The sequence below is a fragment of the Ceratotherium simum genome, chromosome 22, assembly GCF_057802395.1.
Source record: "Ceratotherium simum simum isolate JZ-2026a chromosome 22, ASM5780239v1, whole genome shotgun sequence".
Taxonomy (NCBI): Eukaryota; Metazoa; Chordata; class Mammalia; order Perissodactyla; family Rhinocerotidae; genus Ceratotherium; species Ceratotherium simum.
The window spans coordinates 34,852,861-34,879,311 of record NC_141921.1 but is presented as its reverse complement, the minus strand read 5'-3'; the positions used below and the strand labels follow the sequence as shown (position 1 = coordinate 34,879,311).

At 44.7% G+C, this 26,451-nt stretch overlaps 1 protein-coding gene across 12 annotated transcripts in view; it reads right to left on the bottom strand.

Moving 5' to 3' along the window:
* The window catches only part of EIF4G3 (eukaryotic translation initiation factor 4 gamma 3), a 351,740-nt gene extending 338,217 nt beyond the window's left edge, over nucleotides 1–13,523 (bottom strand). For 6 of the 12 annotated variants that reach the window (XM_087446641.1, XM_087446642.1, XM_087446643.1 and 3 more), the window contains exon 1: nucleotides 13,167–13,516. In XM_087446641.1, coding sequence (XP_087302767.1) covers nucleotides 13,167–13,387 — 221 coding nt within the window. In that variant the 5' untranslated portion in view covers nucleotides 13,388–13,516. Of the gene's footprint in view, nucleotides 1–13,166 lie in introns of all 12 variants that reach the window. The other 6 variants (XM_087446644.1, XM_087446645.1, XM_087446648.1 and 3 more) reach the window with 2 other exon arrangements.
* Between the last annotated feature and the right edge of the window lie 12,928 nt (nucleotides 13,524–26,451).

The window sequence follows — 26,451 nt, the reverse complement described above, 5'->3', positions numbered from 1 at the left end:
CATCGAGGCACCACTTCTCCGTCCATCCTGAGGCCGAGTCCCACATGCCGCAACTAGAAGGATGTGCAGCTATGACATACAACTATCTGCTGGGGCTTTGGGGGGAAAAAATAAAATAAATAAAATCTTTAAAAAAAAAAAAAAAAAAAGAGTGCTGACAATACTTGCTCCTATTTAGTTCACATGCTAATGTCAAAGACCTTTGTAACTACAAGATCAAATACAAATTATTGGACCAACGGATATACAAAAATGCCTCACAAAGCATTTTAGTAACACATTTAGAAATAGCATAAAGACTCCTAATAGAATTCTAAGCTATACAATGGTTACTAGGTGGAGTGACCATATAATTTACCATCCAAACCAGGACCATTATAGGAGAAAGGGGACCTTTGGTCACCCTACTAGTAGGTCAAAGTGCTTAACTCTACTAATAGGTCAAAGGGGTCAACGTTATTAAAGATCTCAAAATAGTTTGAGTTGGCATAAACCTGATGTTTAAGCAAGTCATTCTCACCTCCCTCAGCCTCTGGAACAAATGCCCCTGAGAGTTGGACCAGGAGATCCCCAAAGTAGACTATGCAGAGGGAAAATAAGCTAATGCATAAGTATATGCTTGGATTTTTCAATTATGCATTTTTAAAGAAGGTCAAGAATGAAATCACTGACTTGCCAGAGCAGTATTCAGCTTTCACTGCCTTGCCTAAAATGTGCCACATTCAAGTACACTCACCCAGTCACAAGATAAAAGCTCATAAGCTAAGGTCAAGTACTCTGCTGTCTGCTTTTGAAACAGCAGTTACCTTAGGAAGTTGGACCGGTTCCAAATTCTAATACTTCTGAAAAAGACGAACAATGTAATATTGAGAGTATCAGGTAAATACGATATATTAGCCTCAAAGACTCAATATTAATCAGGTACCTGATGTCATTAAAATTCTACAAAGGGTAATTAAGACCTACTTCCTTTGCGTATTTCCTAAGAGCTAAACTAAAGATATGCACAATAATTTATAAAACGTAAAAAGTAGATATAATCTTTAAAAATCAGCAACCTCATTCCCAAACTGTAATATTTCAAATCATTGAAGAGATTCTTTTGTGTGTGGAAAATCTTTGTCCAAAGCAAATACACTGTTTTTATTAGACCTGAAAGGTTATAAAAAGCCTCCTCTTTAATGTGGTCTTTTCCCAAATAGCAAAAAGAATCCTTTTAGACAGAGGTTAGCCATACTTCCCAATTTTGTTTCTTTATAATAATACATACATTAGAATAGCCCAACAGTATAATCTAATAAATAAAAAAATCAAATTTAACTTGAAAATTATATAAATGCTTTAGGACAGAACTAACATTTTATGTAAAATACAATAACCCAAGAATTTGTAACTTAATCACAATTTTAATTCTTCACAGGACAGCAAAACAGTCTAATGCCCATGCTTTATGTTTTACAAAGCTATCACTGCCTAATAGGAATTTACCTTAATAATAGAAGCAGGCAAAATCTCTTTTGAGTAGTTCTCCTGTTTTCTAGGCATATACAAAAGATAAAATGGTCAAAGCTCACTTTTTCATAATTTTATTATTTATTTTTTCCTCCAAAGCCCCAGTAGATAGTTGTATGCCACAGCTGCACATCCTTCCAGTCACTGTACGTGGGACGCGGCCTCAGCATGGCCGGAGAAGCGGCACGTCGGTGCGCGCCCGGGATCCAAACCCGGGCCGCCAGCAGCGGAGCACGCACACTTAACCACTAAGCCACGGGGCCGGCCCTAAAGCTCACTTATTCAATAGGCCATATTTTATAAATAGCACACCTCACTAAATCTCAAGAGCTTAATGGATTATAAAAACTCACAGGTAGTTCTGTGATGCCATTCCTACTCTCCTAATCTTTCTTGTTCCTTATTTCAACTTGCACACTTCAACCAGATAAATCTTCAAAAATACTGTTTCGTCATGTCAGTTACCCAATAAATAAAAAACAAAAACAAAAAAAATGCAGTTGATTTTTGAGAAGGTACCAAGAAAACTCAATAAGGGAAGAACAGTCTTCTCAATAAATGATACTAACATAACTGGATATCCAGTGATGCAAAAGAATAAACTTGGACCCTACTTCATGTCATACACAAAAATTAACTCAAAATGGATCAAAGACCAAAACGTAAGAGCTAAAATTATAAAACACTTAGAAGAAAACAAAGGAGTAAATCTTGGTGACCTTGGGTTAGGCAAAGCCTTCTTAGACAAAATACAGAAGCATAAATAACAAAAGAAAAATAGATAAATTGGACTTCATCAAAATTAAAAACTTTTGGGCCGGCCCGGTGGCACAAGCGGTTAAGTGCGCGCGTTGCGGCAGCCTGGGGTTCGCAGGTTCAGATCCCCAGCGCGCACCGACGCACCACTTGTTAAGCCATGCTGTGGCGGCGTCCCATATAAAGTAGAGGAAGATGGCCACGGTTGTTAGCTCAGGGCCCATCTTCCTCAAGAAAAAAGGGGAGGATTGGCATCAGATGTTAGCTCAGGGTTAGTCCTCCTCACACACACACACACACACACAAAAATAAAAACTTTTGTGCTTCAAAGGAACTATCTAATAAAGTGAAAAGACAACCCACTGAATGGGAGAAAATATTTGCAAATGTTATATCTGATAAGGGACTTATATCTAGAATATATAAAGAACTCTTACAACTCAATAATAAAAAGACAACCCAATTAAAAACTGGGCAGGGGCCGGCCCTGTGGCCTAGTGGTTAAGTTCAGCATGCTCCATTTGGGCAGCCCAGGTTCAGTTCCCAGGCACAGACATACACCACTCATCAGCGGCCATGCTGTGGTGGTGAACCACATACAAAATAGAGGAAGACTGGCACAGAGGTTAGCTCAGGGTGAATCTTCCTCAAGCAATAAATAAATAAATAAATAATTTTTAAAAAACTGGGCAAAGGATTTGAATGGATGTTTCTCCGAACATAAATGGCCAATAAGCTGATGAAAAGATGCTCAACATCATTAGCCATTAATGAAAAGCAAATCAAAGCCACAATGAGATATTACCTCACACCCACTAGGATGGCCTCTAATAAAAAAGACAGATAATGACAAGAGTGGGAACCTCATACATTGTTGGCAGGAATGTAAAACGGTGCAGTCACTTTGGAAAACAGTTTGGCAGTTCCTCAAAATGTTAAACATGGAGTTACCTCAGAAAACCTAGCAACTGTACTCCTAGGTATACACCCAAGATAAATGAAAACATACTTCCATACCAAAACATTCACAGCATAATTATTCATAATAGCCAAAAGCTGAAACAACCCAAATGTCCACCAATCCAGTTTTTTATTCAACTGATAAATGAATAAAGAAAATACGGTCCCTGAAATATTATTCAACAAATAAGAAAAAAAAAAGTACTGAAACATGCTACAACACAGATGAACCTTGAAAACATTATGCAAAGTGAGAGAAACCAGACATAAAAGACCACATATTGTATTATTCCATTTATATGAAATGTCCAGGGGCCGGCCCCGTGGCTTAGCGGTTAAGTGCACGCACTCCGCTACTGGCGGCCCAGGTTCGGATCCTGGGCGCGCACCAATGCACTGCTTGTCCGGCCATGCCGAGGCCGCGTCCCACATACAGCAACTAGAAGGATGTGCAACTATGACATACAACTATCTACTGGGGCTTTGGGGTAAAAAAGGAGGAGGATTGGCAATGGATGTTAGCTTAAGGGCTGGTCTTCCTCAGTAAAAAGAGGAGGATTGGCATGGATGTTAGCTCAGGGCTGATCTTTCTCACAAAAAAAAAAAAAGAAATATCCAGATTAGGCAAATTTATAGAGGCAGAAAGTAGATTAGTACTTGCCTAGGTTAGAGAAAATGGGGGGATATGGGGAGGCTAATGGGTTTCTTTTGGGAGTGATGAAATGTTCTAAAATTGATTGTGGTGATGGTTGCACAATTCTGTGAATATACTCAAAACCACTGATCTGTACACTTTAAATGAGTGGCTTGTACGGTATGCAAATTATATCTCAATAAAGCTGTTAAAAAAAAAAGTAATGGTTTCACACAAGTGAAGTCTAACTTTATACTCATTCAAAGCCCTCTAGAATCTGGATCCATTATCTCAAGTATTCTACCACAAGAATCTTCCACTCCAAGCACACTGACCAAGATCCTTACAACCCAGCATACACCATGCTTATTTCAAGCCCAAATCTTTGTTCATGCTGATCACCCACGCACCACAATCCACTCCTCTCTGCACATCCAAATACTGACTATAGTCTTAAACTCTTTTTCATTCTTTTTAAATTCATCTTTCAGTTCACATTGTTTCTTTTTTTTTCTTTTTTTTTTGGTGAGGAGATCAGCCCTGTGCTAACATCTACCAATCCTCTTTTCTTTTTTCTTTTTTTTTTTTTTGCTGAGGAAGACTGGCCTTGGGCTAACATCCGTGCCCATCTTCCTCCACTTTATACGGGACGCCGCCACAGCATGGCTTTCCAAGCAGTCCGTCGGTGCACACCCGGGATCCGAACCAGCGAACCCCAGGCCGCCACAGCGCACTTGACTGCTTACGCCACCAGGCCGGCCCCCACATTGTTTCTTATATGCTATTTTCTAGGACCTAGAAAAAGAGTTAGGAGTTATCTCACTCACTCTTTCTTTCTTAACTTCCTCCATTCTATCTTCAAGGTTCAGTCCTTTCCATTCTCAATGTAAAAATACTATATTCTGGCTCAAAACTGGCTGCACTTACTATTGCCACCTCGTTCCCTCCACCCCCTTGGTCATTCCAAAATTCTGTTTGTTCCCATACTTCAATCCTATTTCCCTAAACCCACACAAATTCCTTACGGTCTTTTCCTTTTTCCTTCCAATCACTCTGTATAATACCAACACTTCCTGAACACCAATTAAAGGACTCAAGGAGATATCACACATGTCTACAATTCATAACTAACAAATATCACACTGGCCACCTGTCTTTTTCTTTGTTAATTTAGTATGCTAGACTATATGGACGAAGACAGATTCAAAGGGATAATTAAAAAATGTACATAATGGGGGGGAGCCTGTGAAGTTACATCGAGTTTAATGTTGTAAATAATACAAAACATTAAAGGCACAATAACTCAAAAATGTTTGATTTATTAATAAAGGTTTGAGCTCTTCTCTTTCTAATGTGCAGTCATAACTTCTGAGCTATAAGCCAAAGGTGAAAGAAGATCAAGAAAATCTTTCCAAAGAAACAAAAATAGTTCATTCCAAATTGAAGAAGAATAAAACTATTCAAAAAGTAGTTTTTGTGGGCACACAGGTAACAAAATAAGCAAGATGTAAAACTGCATATCTGAGGCTGGCCCCGTGGCATAGCAATTAAGTGCGCACACTCCGCTGCTGGCAGCCAGGGGTTCGGATCCCGGCGCGCACCGATGCACGGCTTGTCAAGCCATGCTGTGGCGGCGTCCCACATAAAGTAGAGGAAGATGGGCACAGATGTTAGCCCAGGGCCAGTCTTCCTCAGCAAAAAGAGGAAGATTGGCATGGATGTTAGCTCAGAGCTGATCTTCCTCACAAAAAAAAAAAACTGTATATGTAATTTGACCTTAACTTACATTACAAAAAAAGGACAGAATTTAAGTCTGTTAAAATTAAAATCCATAGAAAAAAGGACAGGAAAGAAATATACCAAAACGTTCACAGCGGTTATCTCTATGTACTAAGATTATGGGCAATTTTTTACTTTTCTGTATTTTTTAAATTTCCTGATCTGATTATGTATTACTCTTATAATCATAAAGTTTTTTAATAGTAACATTTACATATAAATGTTTTTCCTCTTTAGCCTTTATACCAACCCTAATCCTCAGTATCTATACTTCAAATGCAGCTCAGCCACTTTAGAGGGCTTTGTAAACTGGGTCAATGCTATTCCATCTCAAAGGAAATTATGCAAGTATTTTCAATTCGACTACACATCAGTGCAAAACAATTTTAGGGCAGCCTTGAGGGGCTAAAAGTGAGTTGTGGTGCCATCTATATTAGCCTTAAAACTTACCTTAAAACTGATTCCCAGACTCTAACTTAATCAACATTTCATTCAACAAACATTTACAGACTTCCCTCTATCTGCCAACCACTGTTCTAGGTGCTGGCGATTCAATAGTGAACAAATCTGACAAAAATCTCTGCCTTCATGGAGCTTACATTCTATTGATAAAATTTAATTCTCATAAGAGTCAGGGAACATACACACTGGACTTGAAAAAGTACAAAACAACTACTACTTAATCAAGGTCATAAAAACCGACAAATTTCAAACGTACTTAAAGTAGTTTAAACTATCTCAAATTTCAGCTGAGGCGAGAGGAGAGTGAAAAACTCCTTCTGGCTGGCAGCAAGCCAAAGAACCAGGAGCCATTTGAGAATTCAGAAGTAGCTTGGGATCCTGCAATATTTCATGAACGTAAATCTCAGCTGCAGTTCATACATAGCTTGAAGTCATGTGCCTCGCTAATAATCAGGAAATAGTTAGTTTCCTATTATATTAATTCAAATTATTCCTAAAATAAAAATAGACTGTATCTCATCACCGTTTATTCCAGAACCTATTTTCCCTCACACCTCATAATGAACTAACCGTATCATCACCAAGAGCAAGCCAACATCTGACCAAGGCAACCTTATTTTATGGTCTCAAGCCATCCCATGACAGACTCTACAGTCTTCACAACTAAAGTCATAGAGGCTTTTCAGTCTGTTTGCTAATCTAACATTAATAAGCCAAAACCAGAGGCTTCTTACATGAGCAAGCTGCCTTCACTCTGATCCATGTTAGCACGCTTTAATATCAATAAGTCACCACAGAAACATGTCACTGACCATCATACAGACTAAGAACCACTAGCAGGGCTCTATAAATCCTTCCTATCTACTTGCAAGAACAAAACAAACCTCAAACCATAATCCTCAGGATCACAAGCCATTACAATTCAAGAGTGTCACTTAATAAAATAGTCTAATCCATTCATTTCAGAGAAGGGGAAACTGACGCCCAGAGCAGTTATGTGACTAGTCCAAGATAACACTTCTATTAAAATGGAAGAGCCAGGGGCCGGCCCGTGGCTTGGTGGTTAAGTGTGCGCTCCGCAGCTGGCGGCCCGGGGTTCGGATCCAGGGCGTGCACCGCCGCACCGCTTCTCCGGCCATGCTGAGGCCGCGTCCCACATACAGCAACTAGAAGGATGTACAACTATGACATACAACTATCTGCTGGGGCTTTAGGGAGAAAAAGGGAAAAAAAGGAGGAGGATTGGCCATAGATGTTAGCTCAGGGCAGGTCTTCCTCAGCAAAAAAAAAAAAAGAGGACTGGCAGAGATGTCAGCTCAGGGCTGATCTTCCTCACCAAAAAAAAAAAAAAAAAAAGAAGAAGGGCAGGTGGGTATTACGAGAGAGATGAGTGGGAAGGACACCAGGAAAGGACCAAACACAGATATCAAATCTGATATGTATCTTCTCATACTCTAATTCCTCAGATTGTGATGCAGAAGATACTTGTGATCTACAGCAATTGTGTTTTGATTGCCCCATTCTCCAGTACCTCCTCTAGTAATCTGCTCCTGCTAAAAACCTGAAATGTGACTGAAATCTATTTACTAAAATGCAACAGCAACAGCAATGGAACTGGGGAAAAGTCAGCTGGCGGAAGGAGAAAGCTACGTAAACCTCAGGTAATTCTTACTCATCCTAATTTAGCTCAGATGTCAACTTCTAGGAGGCCCTAATTCCTCCTTCCCCCAGACTAGGCTCTTATAGCAGAGTTATCATCTTACAGATCTTCCTCAACTTACAATGGGGTTACATCCCAACAAACCCACTGTAAACTGAAAATATCTTACAACAAAAATACATTTAATACCCTTAACCTACCAAACATCATAGCTTAGCCTAGCCTACCTTAAATGTGTTTAGAACACTTACATCAGCCCACAGTTGGGCAAAATCGTCCAACACAAAACCTATTTTATAATAAAGTGTTGAATATCTCACGTAACTTATTGAACACTGTACTGAAAGTGAAAACCAGAATAGCTGTCTGGGTACAGCATGGTTGTAAGTGTATTGGTTATTTACCCTCATGATTGCCTGGCTGACTGGGAGCTGCAGCTTGCCACCACTGCCCAGCATCATAAGAGTATCGTACTTCATATTGCTAGCCCAGGAAAAGATCAAAATTCAAAATTCGAGGTACAGTTTCTACTGAATGCGTATCATTATCGTACCATCATAAAGTCGAAAAATCGAAGTCAAACCATGGTAAGTCGGGAACCGTCTGTACTTGCCTCATGGTATTCTATCCGTTTACCTGCCTGGACCAAGTTCTTTAAGCTCAAAGATTTTATGTTAGCTTTTCAACCCCAGACCTAGTACTAAGTCTGGCACACAGCGGGTGCTGAATAAGTGAACAAATAAATTTTAAAACTCGCCGCTCATATTGAAGTCCCACACAAACGGCTAAAACATGATAATCCTATTATGATTTAAAGCATGGTTTTCAAACATTTTTTAGCAGATCTTTTTTGTAAAAATATTATCAGAAACCTCAACATGGAAAAGCAACATATCAGTCCTTATGTGGTTTAAATTCTCACAGTTTGACAGAAAATACCTCACTTTAAGGCCTGTAGGCCCAGGACAGGGAGTAGCAGCAGCAGAGGTAAGAGCCGATGTGACTCAGGCATCTGAGTAACTTTCTCTCTTGTTTACCTCCATCTTGCATTGGTCTTCCTCTCTCCTTCCTAGAAAGAGGATCTGCTATCTCGGGGCACAGATCCATCTTTGTTGATGGAAGGGCTTAGGAGTAGAGAGACTGCTGGCCACTACATGAGCTAGAGTTATAGCTGCTAGCTATAATGGTATTTAGCTGGAGGCCTTGCTAACTTCTGAACAAGCAGAAACATGCATTCAATCAAATGTGGCAGGCCTATTCCTATGCTTTAAGGCTCAGGGAGGTAAAGATAACCTAGTTGTCTAGCAGTATGTGGCTATGAACTAATTAAAACAAAGTACAGTATCACTGCATTCTAGATTACTCCCTAGAGCTCCTTTACTGTATACAGACCTTCCCCTAACTATCAAATATGAGAGTATCCTTCCTCCCAGTCCTACATGCAGACTTGGTAAGCAGTAGTGTGGCATAGCAGAAAGGACATTCATAGGCTTTGGAGCCAGTCATACCACATTCTGAACTGCAAACCACCACTTAATAGATGGACAACCTTGGGAACGTTACTTAACTTCTCTGCACTTTAGTTTCCTCATCTGTAAAACAGAGACAGTATCTACCTCATTAGGGTTCCTGTGAGAATTAAATGAAATCATGCATGTAAGGATCCTAGAACAGGAGGCACTCAGTAAATGGATACTATTAATAGTATTATTCAGATTTAGCTTTGGTAAAAAGGCAAAAAAGAAGAAAGCAAATATTATTGGCTTCAGCCTGTAAGATAAAACTGAAAATCAGGGCCAGCCCCGTGGCTTAGAGGTTAAGTACGTGCGCTCCGGTGCTGGCGGCCCGGGTTCGGATCCCGGGCGCACACTGACGCACCGCTTCTCTGGCCATGCTGAGGCCGTGTCCCACATACAGCAACTAGAAGGATGTGCAACTATGACATACAACTATCTACTGGGCTTTGGGGGAAAAAATAAATAAATAAAATTATAAAAAAAGAAAAAAAACTGAAAATCAACACAGAAAATTAAAAAAGGACAATTACAATACAAAGAAAAAAAAAAGACAAAACCACAACGGGGATATCTGTTTTTAATATATGTCATATCTAAGACAAAATAGCTGAGGGCACAGGTCATTTCCGGGTTGCCAAAGGCCTTTATCAAATTTAGTTCCCTCAAAAAACCCACTGCCCTGATTTTCTTAACCAGAGCGCCTGCCCCAAAACAGTAACTAGACTCCCCAGAAGCGTCAGCAGCCCTGAGAGAAATTATACCCTGAAGTCTTGCCACATAAATAGAGAGAATACTGTGTATTCATAACAGACTGCAAAATTGTTCTGTTTAAGTCAGAACTATTTGGGCACCTGAATTCAAACTCATTTATCCTTAACTATCTGAAGGGTAAACAATTTCCAGCTAAAGGCCTAGACTTTAAATGGCAGTCCAAGAAACCCCTGAAAATGTAAGCAAGATTTTCTGTGCATGGCCAGTTTTCTGTGGAGAGGGTCTATAAGCTTTCATCAAAATGTAAAAGTTTTTTGTTACCCAGAAAAGGTTAAGAACCACTCTTAAGATTCTCAACAGAGCCTCTTGGAACCTCATACTGAGAAGTTGGGGTGAACATATCTCAAGGAAAGTATTCTGAAGCTCCAACTTCATAAACCATTCATATTGGATTATGTTATGAAAACTCTAAAATACTTCTCCCTTGCCATTAGCACTTTTCATACCAGGGTTTATCTTCTTCCGGCATCCCCCACTATCCCTGCCCACCCTCCACCAGGCTGCATCCCTTGCCTCTTTGCAGTCAAAGGACTCTACCTGAAATGGCCTCCTCAAGCAGGTTCTAGTTTATATTCAGATCCATTATCGCTAACATTTCCCTTCATTTCTGAGTTGTCACTTGAACACTAAGTACAAATGAAGGACATCTTGTCATGTGATCTCCTAGTATTTTTACAAATTTAAAATACTATCTGAATTTACTAACTCAACTCAAACAGAACTGCACCTGTATATTTTGAGGAACTGGAGATTTAACCAAGCCTTAGAAAGAGCAACTCCAGCTTTGCACTCCAGTCTCGATGCTTCAATGCATATCAACTTATCACAGTGACCACTTTCATCAAATGAATACAGATTCCTACACTCCCTCAGGGTAGAAAAGCAGATTTGCTCTATTTCAATCCATTTTTAACCAATTCCCCATAACCACTGATAGCATTTCACCATTGATATGTTCTAACACAATCTGTAACCTATACTTCATTTACTTCAGGCTTTTAGATTTTAGCAATTTTAAACTTTCAGTGTGTAAAGCAAAGAGAAGACAACAGAGTTGTGGAATACACCAAGAAAATTAATTTTAGCTTCAATGACATGAGGCAAAGTAAAAACTTAAAGCCACAGAAAATCAAGTATCCTATATTACTACAAATACTTAAAAATTATCTCCATCGGAAATTACATCTTAAATTTTTCCCCTTTAACAACTGTTACAGTATGAGTAACTACTTTTATGTTGCAACCAACTCAGAGCTTTTATAAGTCCTTCTTTTGTGAAATGCACTGAGAGAAAGCACACTTGAAACACTTAAGTCATAGCTTTGTGTCCAAATAACGCCACTAAATTCACCAAGCATGTCATATTCAGCACTGCAGTCCTCATTACTTTGAACATCAAGGATACAGACTATGGGCTTCCTTTAATTTGTTTAATTGCCAAAACAGCGCAAAGATGCAGGTAATGAATAATTTACTTAGTGTCACAGTACAGAAACTTACAGCCCTACCCAAGTATGAGCAATCAAACCAAAAAAAAGGACTGAAGTGAGAAAGGAATTTAAACTCACAAAGCATTAAGCGAAGATATGTTGAAGAGATCCAGCACTGAAACCCTACCTGAAGTAGACAAATCAGCCAACCTTTTTCCCCCACAGTAAAGCAACTAGGGACACTGAGCAAAACTAACTAGGTTTTCCATAAGCAAGACTAAGGTATCACCAAGCATTCTCATCCGTGAACAATTCTTAATGGAACAGAATCATGCAGCATAAAAACATTATGAAATCAGTACACACATCACACTGGAATGGAATTTATCTTTAATCTGCGCCACACTGCCTGGGTTGAAAAAATGTGGACTAGCAATATTTAAAGAACAGAGAAAATGATACTTGACAGAAACCAAAACGACGACCTGAAACGACTCAGAAGGGAAATACCTTTCCCTTCTCAAAATAATCGATCCAGACAAGAATCAAACTACGGACTGCGAAATAATCTGTGGACCTCACAGCAGTTAGCTTCTTATTTGCTCAAACACCCTACTCTCTCTAAAAGTCAAACACACGATGACACAAAAATACATCTAACATCCAGTGATTATTTATTGATTTACACAAATACAACGGATGGGGGGGCGCATGATGCCATGTTATTCTCAGGTAGGTAATACCTTTCTAAATAGCCGTGGCATTCACGAATTCAACCTTCTACCTTCACCGGCTAGTTTCTGACTACCTCCTCACCAAGTGTTTTCAATCAGTGCTGTCCAAAAATTCTACAATCGCGCAAATAACATGAAATTAGACACATTCAACACCAGACTTTCCTCCAGAAGCCCTGGTACCCTCTAGACATAACGGCCTACGAAGAGTAAATTAAAGCCCTTTAAAAACATTCGGCATAACACAAGCCTTCCAAGAAGTGAGACTTTTGGGGGTGATGGGTAACGTCAGTTAACTTCCTCTTCCTTTAAAAAGGTCAAAGACAGGGAAGCGTCCGGCGTAACATTTCCTCCTTATACCGCGTTCCACCACAAACCACATCACAACTCTCCCAATCGCTAAAAAACATTAGCCAGAGGGAGTGCTTTCCGTAAATTCTCAGATTGAAAATCCAACTTACCTCCGATACGAGCTGATTAGTTTCGAACAGGAAATTTACCCATAAAGTTTATCATGTATTAATAATAACTAGGGAAGCCCACCATGCCCCGCTGCAGGGGAGCGGAAGGCGGAGGAGGAGGAGGAGGAGGGTGTAGTCCTCACAACAATCAGAGAAAAGCGTTCCCTGCAGGGTTGGTCCCAGGCACCAGCAAATTCTGCCTAATAAGGGGGGAGGGGGAGTTTAGGGAGGAGAGGCGAGAAGGGGGAAGGGACCCCCAGCTCTAAAAGGGAAGGGCTGCAGAAGCAAGGCCGAGGGGAGCTGGTTTTCACTGTATTGCAGAGGGTCCCGGGGTCCCCCGCAGTGCTGCCGCCGGGGCACCCCAAAAGCGCCGGCCCAGCCCGGGGCGGCGGCTGGGGGCGCAGCGCCTTGCCTGGCTGGGCTGGAGGGGACACAGCCCCTGGTCTGCGGCGAGAGAGCCGAAGGGCCGGCAGGAAGGTGAAAAGGATACTGTTGGGGCGCCTGGGTCTGGAGGGCCCTGATGTTCGGGTGAGGAGGGGCCGCTACCGCCGCCGCCGCCGCCGCCGCCGCCGCCGCCGCCGCCGCTGCTGCTGCCGCCGGGTGAGGAGGCGGTACCGCTGCCGCCGCCGCCGCCGCCGCTCCGGTGCCGGGTCCGGTTCCTGCTGCAGCCGCTGAGCCTGATTTCAGAGCCGGTTTCTGCGGTAAACTCATGGCAAAGCGAAGCCACCAACCCCCCCAGAGCGGGACCGGGCGCGCCGGGGTGCAGGGGCCGGGGGCAGCGGGGGGGCGGGATGGGGGCAGACCCGGGGAGGCGGCGGGAGCGGGGGGCCGGGGGGAGGCTGGGAGGAGGAGGAGGAGGGGGCCGGGGCCGGTCACACACGCCCGCCGCCGCCGCCGCCGCCGCCGCCGCCTCCGGCAGCAGCAGCCGCCCCGCGGGCCAGCACCACCGGCTGCCGGTCTCCGTGACAACGCGACCCCGGGGGGGGGCCGGACCCGGCGGGGGCAGGAGGCGGAGAGACCGGACCTTTCACGGCAATATCCTCATGGGCCGGCGGCGGGGGATCTTTATCCCCCTCCCCGGGGGAAGCGGCGCCCTTCTCGGTAGCGGGGCTCAGGCGATGCCGGCGGATTTTCTTCACTCAACGAGCAGAGCATCCAACATGGCGCTGCGGCCGCCTCCAGCAGTCCGGCAGGACGGCCGCTCGGAAAACTTCGGGCCTTTTCGGAGTGGCTCGGGAGGACGAGGGTGGGACGCCTCTTCGGCTCTTTCCGGAGACTGCGAGCGGTCGGGATTCTTCGGAAACACTCGGAGGCGTCTTCGGCCGCCGTTCGGGAGCGCTCCGGGGCTGACTCGCTTCCTCGGGAAAGATCGGCGAGGGGGGCTTCCCAGGCTCGCTGCGGCGGGGGTGCGGGGCGGAGGGAGAGAGCAAAGGCGACGTCTGGTCCGCGAGAGCCCTCTCCTGCCTCCTGGCCTCGAAGAACAATGGTGACGGCCCCGGAGCCTGCGGCCCGAAGAGCCCTTTCCCAAGGGGCGGGAGGCGGTGAGGTGAGAAACCTCGGTTACAGTGGAGGACCCGCTTAACCCGAATGCCGCCGCCGGCTGGGAACTCGCCGGGTGCGCCTATTAGCATAATAAATAGCGCTCCCGGCCCTTAGCAACGCAGTTCACGTGCATTGTGTCGACACTGCGCCCTCGCAAGCTCGAGGTGAGTGGAATGAGGCGCCTCGTTTCCAGAGCACCGAGCCTGGGAGAAGGAAAGTGACTGGCCCAAGGTCTCCCGGCCAGGAAAGGACAGAGCCAAGCCTGGGTCTGAGTTCCACCTTCATCTGGATGAAACTTGCTGCCTCCCACCTCGGAAGTTGCGTGGGGACCTGATCCAACTCGCCTTATCTAATCAGCAGCCTTGACTGTGAGCTGTGTGGACGGATTCTTCCAAGGCCTGCCCCGAGACTGGAGTGCCCATTGACCAGCCAGTGGTCAGCTCGCCAGTGTCCTATGCCTATGGCGGGCGACACTTGTTGATAAGGTCCTTTTCTCCCCACCTGGATGGACCAAAGACCACCCCCAGCCCCTCCCGGCACACCCTGCCACCAGCAGGGGCCTTGTCCAAGGCACGGAGCACTGAGTGGAAAGCAGTAGCAGGGATCACGGAGCAATCCAGGTATTAATGGTTACCAGGCACTGAGCACTTCATAGTCACTATTTCACACGGTCCTGTGAAGTAGGTAGGACCCAGTTTACAAATGAAACTGAGGCTTGGGGAGGCTCCCTACCCTCACACAACAATGAGCTGAGAAAACTGAGGCTCAAAAGGGACCAGAGGGCCTGCCCGTGGCTTAGCGGTTGGGTATGTTAGCTCGGCTGCTGGCGGCCAGGGTTCGGATCCCAGGCGCACACCGACACACCGCCTCTCCGGCCATGGTGAGGCCACATCCCACATACATACAGCAACTAGAAGGATGTACAGCTATGACATACAACTATCTACTGGGGCTTTGGGGGAATAAATAAATAAAATTATAAAAAAAAAAGGGGGGGGACCAGAGACTTTCCCAAGGTCACGTGGAGAGTAGAGTTGGCGAATCAAAATTAATGTCCAGTTCTGACTTCCGCTGTACTGCGTCACACTGCCTTCCTTTTTTTTAATTCACGTAAAGCTCTACACATAGTGGGTGCTTAATTCTTGGCAGTCCCTGGGAGCCCTAAATGTTCCCCCTGAGAGAAAGGAGCATCTGGAAGAGGGTGATACTGCAACCCCCCACCACATCTTTCTTGCGAGGGTTCCACGGTTCCTAGCGTTGAAAAGGAAGCCTCGTGCCCCATCTCCAGCCTGGAAGAAGGAGCTACTTGATACTCTGAAATCCTAAACCGTTTGGACTTGTAATACCTGGATTTGATTTCTTAGGGTTGGATTTTCTGCTCTTCTCCAGGCATGACTGGCTCCAGGAAAAATTCCCAAGTGGTTCTTCAGTTCCCCAGATTCTCCTTCCTGGTTTGGTTCGGAGATCTCAGACTTCCTTATCCCAATCACAACCTGCTCCCAGGAAAAAAATTGGCTTCTAATTTACACTATGGTGATAACAGACTGGTAATTGCTTAATTGTTATTCTTTTCTGAGCTAGTTTCATTTGCTAACTTAATAATAGCTACAAGCATCAGGCGATTACCGTGTGCCTGGTCTTCGCTAAGCACTTTATGAGCATTATCTCTCTTAAAACGGATAAGACCTTGGGCAAAATAATGTAAAAGTCCCTGATAAGACTCTGGCCCGAGGCAATCAAGGCTGGGAGGCTTATAGGGAGCAAAGTCGAAAAGATAGAGCTTTCTCCTTTCATCCAAAGGCACTGCCCAGGGCCCGCCCCGTGGCTTAGTGGTTAAGTGCCGTGCACTCTGCTACTGGAGGCCTGGCTTCTCCGGCCATGCTGAGGCCGCATCCCACATACAGCAACTAGAAGGATGTGCAACTATGACATACAACTACCTACTGGGGCTTTGGGGAAAATAAATAAATAAATAAATAAATAAATAAATAAATAAATAAATAAATAAATAAATAAATAAATAAATAAATAAATAAATAAATAAATAAATAAATAAATAAATAAATAAATAAATAAATAAATAAATAAATAAATAAAAACAAAGGCACTGCCCAGCTCAAGACCTCCCTTCTCACACAGGGCAGCTAATGTTTATTGAACACCTACTACGTGCCAAGGTACAACTCTGCTAAACATTTTGCTTAGATTGATTATTATTCCCCTCAACAACTCCACAAGGTATTATTACATCCCATTTACAAATAAATAAACTAAGGCTCCAAGATGTGAAGAGCAACTTGTGTAACTTTTAAGTGGAAATACTGGCATTCAAACCCAAGGCATCTGACTCCAGGTCTGATCTGCCACATTGCCTTCAACATAGCAACCACCCCACTGTGGCCAGAAGCACTGTCAACAAGCGAAGCTGACTTTGTGAACATGCCTGCTGAGAGCCCTTCATGGCTCCCCCATTGCCTTCAGGATCCAGTCTAAATTCAAGATCCTTCAGGATCAGGGCTCCGCTTCCATCGTGCCACGCTCCACCTCACATCCGGAGCTGCAGCCATCTTGGTCTACTGCAGACAAAGCCATTCTCCTTCTCTTCTCGCCCTGGGGTCTGTATGCAGACTGCTCCTACTACTCATAACCCCAAACTGCCCTCTCTCCTCTTAGCCACTTGGCTAATTCTTGCTTTAAGGCTCGGCTCAGGCCTCACCTCCTCCAGGCAGCTTTCTCTCCCTCCCCAGGCTGAGCTAGGCACCCCTCCTCTAGGATCCCAAGGCAGTGGATGCTTAGCTCTCAGGGCACTCTCAGTGCTGAGCCATTAAGAGTACAGCCCTGGGAATCAAATTACCTGAGTTTGATTTTCAGCCCTGTCATGTATTAGCTGCATGACCTTGGAGAAATCACTTAACCTCTCCAAGCCTCGGTTTTCTCATCTGTAAAATGGAGACTCTACCTCCTATCATGTGAAATAGACAACAAATACAAAGGCCTTAGCCCAGTCCTTGGCTTGTGGTAATTGTTGAATACATTTTAGCTATTATTATTCATTTACACAGGAACATTACTTAGTCATTTAAAAGATCCCAGATATCTAGCACTTGTAAATAGGATGTAAAACTTGCTGAAGAATGGAATAATTGTGAATTGCCAGAGGATTTTATGTTACCCCAGAAAAGTCCTGGGTACCACAGAGCCCAGGCTGGGCCTCACTGCACAGGAAGAGAGATGGATGAGAGTATCCTGGAGTAGGCAACCCTAGCCCACAAGAGGAGTGTTGTATCTTTGACCTCTGCTGGTCCCAGAGCCCACCAAGCTGCCTCCAAGAGAGACCTACATTTCCGCCCCCCCTAGAATAAATATGCCTCTCCTTCTGCATTCGAAGAGCCAGCAGACAGGTGAAGACTTGGTTTATACATCTCCTTGTGGCTAGGTGATGGTGCTTTGCTCATGTGTTATCCTGAGGGGCCACTGCTCTGTTTCTCTGAGAAAACTGGGAATTGGGCTCAGGGGGACCTCTTAAGTTCTTTATTGAAAACTTCTAAAAATATTGATGCAAATTAGAGTTCTCTCTCTCTTTCATTTTTCCTCCTGGAGGAGACTGGCCCTTTAGCATAAAGATAAGCCATGTTATGCCAACAGAAGCCATCTTTAGTAGCCACAGCGGGGTTTGTATATTACTAAGTGTTCCACTCCGAGACATGCAAACATCCACCAAGGCCTGACGAGGTAGAGCTGGGCATGGACCTTGGTGGCCCAAGATCTAGACCATAGAGATGGGAAGCCAAGAGGGTTAAAAAAAAAAAAAAAGGAGGAGGAAGAAAGACCGAGGAAGGAGAAACTGCAGGGCACCCATCTGAAGCAGACGTGGATAGAGAGAAGCCCCAATGGGACAAGTAAAGAAATACAGTATTTTGCACCATTCCCTATACTGCAAGCATGTTCATAATTAGCCATGAATGCTCTTCAGTAAGAAGCTGTGCCAGCAGGCCCTTCCAAACATCACAGGGCCCAAAGGTAGGGGGTAGCATGTGAGGGTGGTGGTTCCTTTCAAAGGTAGCAAACTTTAAGACAGAGCTGGCTTCTAACCTCACAGACTAGCTGATCAACCTTAAGCAAGACTCCTAACTTCTCTGGGCCATTTGCAAAATGAAGACGGGAGGTCTACCTCTAAAGGATTAAAGCAAGACTTAAAGGAGCTTGTCTGTAGAGAGCATCACCAGGGCCTAGGGCATAGTAGGCACCTCAACAAAGCTTAATTCCTTCCCCACTCCCTCCAGGGCAAAGTTGCAGCTTCTCTAATTTGCTGCTGCTCTCACTTGTCCTGGGCCCAAGTCGTCCTACCCTTTTGCCCAGTGTGTGGAACGGCCTTCCATTTCTCAGCTACTCCTGGAGGTGCACAGCCCTTGCCAGCCACTGTGGCTGCAGATAGTTCAGCTACACCAGGATGCAAGAAGGAGCAAAGAGTGTTATAGAATGGTTAAGATGGTCAATTTTGTGTTATCTGTATTTTACCATGATTTTTTTCAAATATTATAATAGAGTCTAGTGAGGACTGAAGATGCCTTAGGGATTCCCTTACCCAGTGTCCTGGTTTTAGGGATAGAGCCCAGATATAAGAAGGGACTTTCTCAAGGTCCTACAGCAAGTGAGCAGCAGAACCAGGGCTGAAACTCACAACCTCTCTTCCCTGCGAGGTCAAGGTATTTCTCTCTATCTGATGTCATCTTCTCATTAAGAAGTAGGATGCCACCCCCTGGTCTTTGCCCACTTCAGGCATTGGCTGTTCGTCCCCTGCATGCCTCGGGAGTCACAGCGAATCTTCAAAATTCGTTTAACAAGCCTTTACTGAGTGAAAACTACGTGTGAGTCACCATGCTGGGCCTCTAGAGAGGGCGATGATGCCACATCTAATGGGGAAGAGAGATAGGTAACTGGACCTACAAGTTAAGTAATCCCCATAATTACTTATGTTAAGAAGTTAAGACTTCTCTGCTCAGAGCCCTCTACCGTCTTCCCTTCTCAGTTGGAGTAAAACCCAAAATCTATTCATTGACCTACAAGGCCCTACATGATCTCCATCTCCTATACTCACCTCTACCTCTCTGAGCTTCTCCCCTACTATTCTCTTTCTTTGGTGCACTGGCCTTTTTGATATTACTTTATACCAAGCACACTCCTACCTCTGGGCCTTTGCACTTTCTGTTTCCTGTCCTTGGGATGTCTGCACTGCTCATTCCCTCACTTCCTTCATGTCTCTGCTCAAATGCCACCTTATCAGAGAGGCCTTATCTGACCATGCCATATAAATTAGCAACCCAACTCCCACCCCCAGCATGCCCTAGCCTACTTTAATTTCCTTCATTGCACTTATCACTATCTGACCTGTGACATATCTACATATTCATGAGTTTGTGGTCTATCCCTCCCCATTAGAATGTTAGCCCTAGGGCCAGGCCCCTGGCTTAGCGGTTAAGTGAGTGCTCCGCTGCTGGTGGCCCGGGTTCGGATCCTGGGCACACACCGAAGCACCGCTTCTCCGGCCATGCTGAGGCCGCGTCCCACATACAGCAACTAGAAGGATGTGCAGCTATGACATACAACTATCTACTGGGACTTTGGGGGAATAAATAAATAAATAAATAAAATTTAAAAAAAAAAAAAAAGAAATATATATTTGGTCTTAGTCCTGTTCCTGGCTCAGAGCTCCTAAAACACTTGGAATTTTCCAAGTGACTGAGAGCAGTAAAGGTGTCATTTATGTTAATGAGGTGACTTTTGGAAAGCCCCTAGGTTACCTAAGGAGGGGGGGGCCAGTTGCCAGGGGGAGGAACCAACCATGTAATTAGAGGTTGGAACTTGCAGTCCCAGCCCTGACCTCCAGGAAGGGAGCAAGGCTGGAGATGGAGTTCAGTCACCAATGGGCAATGATTTATGGTGCCCCCATGTAATGTATGTATGAAGCCCCCAGAAGAAAACGAAAGGACAGGTTTCTGGGAGCTTCCAGGTTGGTGAATACATGAAGGTGCTGAGAGAATGGCCTGCTGGGAGAGGATACAGAAACTCCACACCCCTTCCCCAGCCCTTGCCCTGTGCCTCTCTTCCATCTGGCTGTTTCTGAGTTATATCCTTTTATAGTAAACCAGTGATCTAGTCAGTAAAATGTTTCTCTGAGTTCTATGAGCCACTCTAGCAAATTAGTCAAACCCAAGGAGGGGATCATGGGAACCTCCAATTTGTGGGGTCTGAGGCTGTCTCCAAGTAGATAGTATCAGAACTGAGTTAAATTGTAGGACACCCAGCTGGTGTCTGAGAATTGCTTGGTGGTGTTGAAAAAACACACATTGGATTGCTCAATGAATGTTTGTTGACTGATGGAACATAAAATTATGAATGTTATGGGTGTATAGGTCATGGGAGTGGGAGGGAGAATGGAGAGGATGGAGCACAGTTACCATGTTCTGATCCCTCAGCATTCCATTCTCTGACCCAACTAGGGCAGAACTAGCCTGTCCTTCAAGTTGATTATCACTTGCAAATGCCTTGTTTGGAAAACAGAATTAGTTCCATCAGGGTGTGTCCATCATCATCAAGACACTGCTTTTTTCTCTGCTGGTCAGTTTTGAACAAAAACGGAGGGCATTTTCCTAGAAAGGGGAAAGTGGATCCAGAGGACCAACCATCCCAGGGGACCCTGGGGACAAATAGACCTGGGTCCTGATCACAACTCTGCAACTTTATTTTCGTTCAATTTGTTTTTATTGTAGTAAGATATACACATCATAAAATTCACCACTTGAACCATTTTTAAGTATACAATTTAGTGGCATTAAGTGGCATTCACATTGTTGTACAGTTGTTACCCGGTGCATCTCCAGAACTTTTTCAACATCCTAACTGAAACTCTGTACCCATTAAACAATAATTCCGCATTCTCCCCTCCCTCGGACCCCTGGCAGCCACCATTCTACTTTGTCTCTATGAATTTGACTACTCTAGGTACCTCATATAAATGGAATCATACAATACTTGTGCTTTTGTGTCTCACTTATTCCATTTATCATAATGCTTTTGTGTGTGTGTGTGTGTGAGGAAGAACAGCCCTGAGCTAACATCCGTGCTCATCCTCCTCTTTTTGCTGAGGAAGACCAGCTCTGAGCTAACATCTATTGTCAATCCTCCTCCTTTTTTTTCCCCAAAGCCCCAGTAGATAGTTGTATGTCATAGCTGCACATCCTTCTAGTTGCTGTATGTGGGACGCGGCCTCAGCATGGCTGGAGAAGCAGTGCGTCGGTGTGCACCTGGGATCCGAACCCAGGCCACCAGCAGCAGAGCGCACGCACTTAACTGCTAAGCCACGGGGCCGGCCCTATCACAATGCTTTTAAGGGTCATCTATCTTGTAGCATGTATCAGAATGTAATTCCTTTTCAAGGCTGAATAATAATCCATTGAATGGATATACCACCTTTTGTTTATCCCTTCATATATCAGTGGACATTTGAATTGTTTCTGCCTTTTGGCTGTTGTGAATAATGCTGCTGTGAACATAGGTGTACAAATATCTGTTCAGGGTCTTGCTTTCAGTCCTTTGAGGTGTATACCAAGAAGTGGAATTGCTGGATTATATGGTAATTCTGTTTAACTTTTTTGCAGAATTGCCATACTGTTTTCCACAGTGGCTGCACCATTTTACATCCCCACCAGCAATGCACAAGAGTTTCAGTTTCTCCACATCCTCACCAACACTTGTTATTTTCTTTCTTTTTTTTTTTTTATAATAGCCATCCTAATGGATGTGAAGTGGAATTGCTTTGTGGTTTTGATTTGTACTTCCCTAATGATTAGTGATGTTGAGCATCTTTTCATGTGCCTATTGACCGTTTGATACACTCTTTAGAGAAATGTCTATTCAAGTCCTTTGATTATTTTTGAATTGGGTTGTTTGTTTGTTTGTTTGTTTGTTTATTGAGGAAGACTGGCTCTGAGCTAACATCCAGTGCCAATCCTCCTCTTTTTGCTAAGGGAAATTAGCTCTGAGCTAACATCTGTGACCATCTTCCTCTATTTTGTATGTGGATGCCGCCACAGCATGGCTTGATGAGCAGTACATGGGTCCGTGCTGGGGTTCCAAACTGGCAAACCCCAGGCCGCTGAAGCAGAGTGCTCGAACTTAACCACTATGCCGCCAGGCCATCCCCTGTTTGTTTTTTTATTGCTGTTGAGTTGTAGAGGTTCTTTCCAGCTCTGCCACTTTTAACTATGTGTCCTTGAACAAGTTATATAACCCCCCTGTGCCTTAGTTTCCAAATGTAAAAAACAAACTTTTTTTTAAACCTATTAATTCCTACTTCCTGGAGCTGTTGTGAGGATTAAATAAGCTAGCAGGTGTAAACCAACATTAGTAGGTATGGCTGATAAACATTTACTGAGCACTCACTATGTGCCAGGCATTGGGCAAAGCTTTTTACATGTATTAACTCATTTAATCCTCATAACACCCAAATGGGGCTCTGAGTACTAATACTGCCTGCACATAGGAGGTGAACCATAACAGGGGCTTCCTTCCTCCCTTGTCTGGCAAATCACCCAACATGTTCAGGAGGTGGCTGCTGGGCCTGGGGGCAAGGCAGCCTTTGACCTCGCTGATGCCAGGCCTTATTAGCAGAACCCCCTACACACCAGATCTACTGAGCTGCCCTGTTACTGAGATCAGCCTGCACTGCCACTGGGCCTGACCCAGTGAAGGGTCTCTAATTACCTGCCTAGCAGGCCTCTAGCACTTTCTAAACCAAGGGACTTCACACAATCACCCACATATCCCATCTTGAATCTGGAAACCACATTCTTCCACCCTGGGTGGCCTAGCGTTCCACTGGCCCTTGTCAAGCCTGATGCTATTTAATCATCCTGCCAACTTTGCTTCCTTGGGAAAATCCTGCATTCTGAATTCCCCCGTATCTAATGACTAGAAGAGGAAGCTGGATTTCCAGATGCCCACAGCTGGTGCCAAGCACCAGGCTGGCTCTGATGATCTCCATGGGAGCCAGACTGCTAGCTTGGCTTGGCCTGGCCTGCTGGCACTCCAGACACCTGGAAAGAGGCTGAGGCGTGTTGCTATGCTCTGCCTTTCCCACCAGCATGCAAATCAAAATAGCAGCAATTTAGAATTAATTCTGCAGATGAACATTTTTCAGTTTCCCAAATTTGGCAATCATGCTTTTGTCCCCCCACTCTTGTTGCACGCCTTTTCTTCCACTTGAATAGAGAAGATGAAGAAGATGCTTGGTTCTCACCCTTATGCAGGGTAAGTGGGGATTGGATAGAGTCCTGGGTCCTCAGCCAGGTACCTAAGGCCCTGTTACATCTGGCTCTTGCCAATCTCTGCACCCTCAGTTTCCACCACTTCCCCACTGACATGTACCCTGAACAGCCACACACTTTCTTTTTTTTTTTTTTTTTTTTGATGAGGAAGATTCGCCCTGAGCTAACATCTGTGCCAATCTTCCTCTATTTTATATGTGGGTCACCGCCACAGCATGGCTGACCAGTGGTGTAGGTCTTTGCCCAGGATCCGAACCCACGAACCCTGGCTGTCAAAGTGGAAAGCACCGAACTTAACCACTACACCACAGGGCCGGCCCCAGCCATGCACTTTCATGTCTCTAAATCTTTCCATATGCTGTTCCTTCCACCTGGAGTGTCTCCTGCTCCTGGATTGCCTAGCAAGCTCCTATTTATCCTTCAAAACCTAGCTGAAGTATCATCTTATGGGACAAACTTTCCTTGATCTCCCTTTTCCCCCAGACAGATTTAATCAATCCCTGCCTTCTACTACTTTTATGCTGGGACATTATTATCTTGTGATTCCATAACACTGTATTCATAAGGGGTTTATGTAGCCTAGTACTTGGCACATAGTAAGTATTCAATAAACATTAGCTTATTTATCTCTTCTATGAAGCTGGAAATGGCTTGGGGATAAGTATCACAACCTGCTTTCTGAATGTGAAGAAAATAGAAACCTCTTTCATTTCAGGCCATAGTATGGCTGGCTTTCAGCTTTGGCCAAAAGCACTGAGTGATAGTCTTGGCTTTCAGCAGCCAAAGTGTCAGGAAGGTCTCCCTTAAATAAACCCATATTAGTCATCAACCTAGACCCAGTAGTCTCTGTTACACCCATAGCTCCCTACACTTCTCACATTTGTATGTACTTGTGCTGTGGCTGCTCCTGCTAGAAAGCAAGCTCCTGACGCGGGGACCATGACTTTCACATTCATTGCTGTAGGCCCAGTACCCAGATAGAGCCTGGCACGTAGGACGCACTCCATAAATAATTAAGGGATGGATGTTGATTGAGTTACCTGGCAGATTTGAGGGATCACCCTCTGTTTGGGCAAGCTGGAGTCCTCTGCTGTACAAGGGTGTCTGGAGTGGCCTTCCTTGCACTTAGGAGAACACCTGAGCACCTCTTTTTGGCACCGTAACTGAGAAATGTGGGAGGAGAGGGGCCCAGGGCAGTGCTGTTCTACTTCTGCAGCATAGGGCTTGGGTTTGGGAAAACAAAGGCCTTGGCTCGAATCTCCATTCTGAGAACTTAGTTAAATCACTTCACCCTTCTGGGCCTTGATTCCTCTCATCTGTATGAAGGGGATTATAGTAGTTCCAACGTTCCAGCAAAGTTGTGAGGTGGAAAGACCTAGCACAGTCCTGGACACACAGGAAATCGGCAATAACAGAGGATCCTCTTCCCCCTCCCTTCAGATCTTCTTTACCTCTCATCCAGCTGGAGCTCTTTGGGGAGGGGAGAGTCCACGTGTGTCAATTGTAGAACTGGACACACATAGAACTCTAGCTTATGGACCAGAAAAGCACAGGAGTTAAGAACTCAGGGTCCGGAACCAGGTTGCTTGGGTTTGAATCTTAGCTCATTAGCTGTGTGATCTTGGGTAAGACATCTAACCTCTCTGCACCTCAGTCTCTTGATCTGCAATAGAGGAACGATAATATAGCATGGCTCTCACAAGACTTTACAACAGGTAAGTGAAAGAGTGCCTGGTACACAGTAGGCCCTCAAGAAACCCAAACATGAGCCAGCTCTTGTATTCGAGGTGAATGTAATATTTGTGGAGATTCAATTGGGTCATCTCTTAGCTGCCCACAACTGGATCTGCTGTAGCAACTTGGGGTTTGTGAGGACTTGAATCTCTGCACTGCCATTCCTGGCTGCCCCTCACCCCAGTTCCTGGCCTGGAAGTGAGGGGAACCTGGCTGCAGAGAGTTGCCCAGTGGCACGATGGAGTGGGTAAAGCCCCAGCTCTGGAGTCAGGCCCAGCCTGGGTTTGCATCTCAGCTTTTCCACTTCCAAGCCAGGCTACTTTTCCTCTCCCATCCCAGTTGCCTGCTAGGAACCACAATGTCTGTCTTACAGGGTGGATTGGAGGATTACAGGAGATAACATATGCAAAGCACCCAGGATGGGGCCAGGCCCAGAGGAGCTGCTGGGTGAATAGAGTCCCCTCCCTCCCTTGGGCTGGCATGCTGCCCCCTCCCCGCTCTGGCACTGCCTACCAAGTTCAAAAGTGGCTGCTGCAGCTGTCGTTTCTGAAAATACATTCCTGGCTGCTTTTGTCTTTTCATCCAACTCTTCCCCAAAGCCTTAAACATTCCCAAATCACGGGTTGAAAAAGACAAAAAGCCCAAGCAGGCCTGTCCACGCCGCTCGTTGGCAAATGTCCCGGAGGATCTTGCTCTGCCTGTCACCGAGCTTGATGTTCAGTTCCCTCAGTCAAATCCACTCACATCCGACAAGATCAATGAGAAAACTAGGCAGCGATGATCAAAAGGGCCGACAGAGGCTCTTGGGGTAACTCTCCCAGCAGGATTTCGCACCGCACAGAAGTGCATGCAGGGGGTACTCCATGAAAGCTCCTCCACTCACAGGCATCCCTCATGCCCAGAGACACCAAAAACCGGTTTCCATGACAACGCTGCTGCAAATGTTATATATAAATGTGTGTGTGTACACAGCCACACAGAGATGCACGGAAATAAACTCTTGGCACAATTGTTTCCTGTTCCAAACACAAAATAACCTCCAAGGATTGATTGCTGGGAGAGAGGACAAAGAAGGTTTTGAACAAACATGCTTCCAACAGACTGGCTCTCAGGGATATACTCCTGTTTTGATGTGGGTCTGTTTTGTTTCCTGCACCTGGAATATAGTAGATA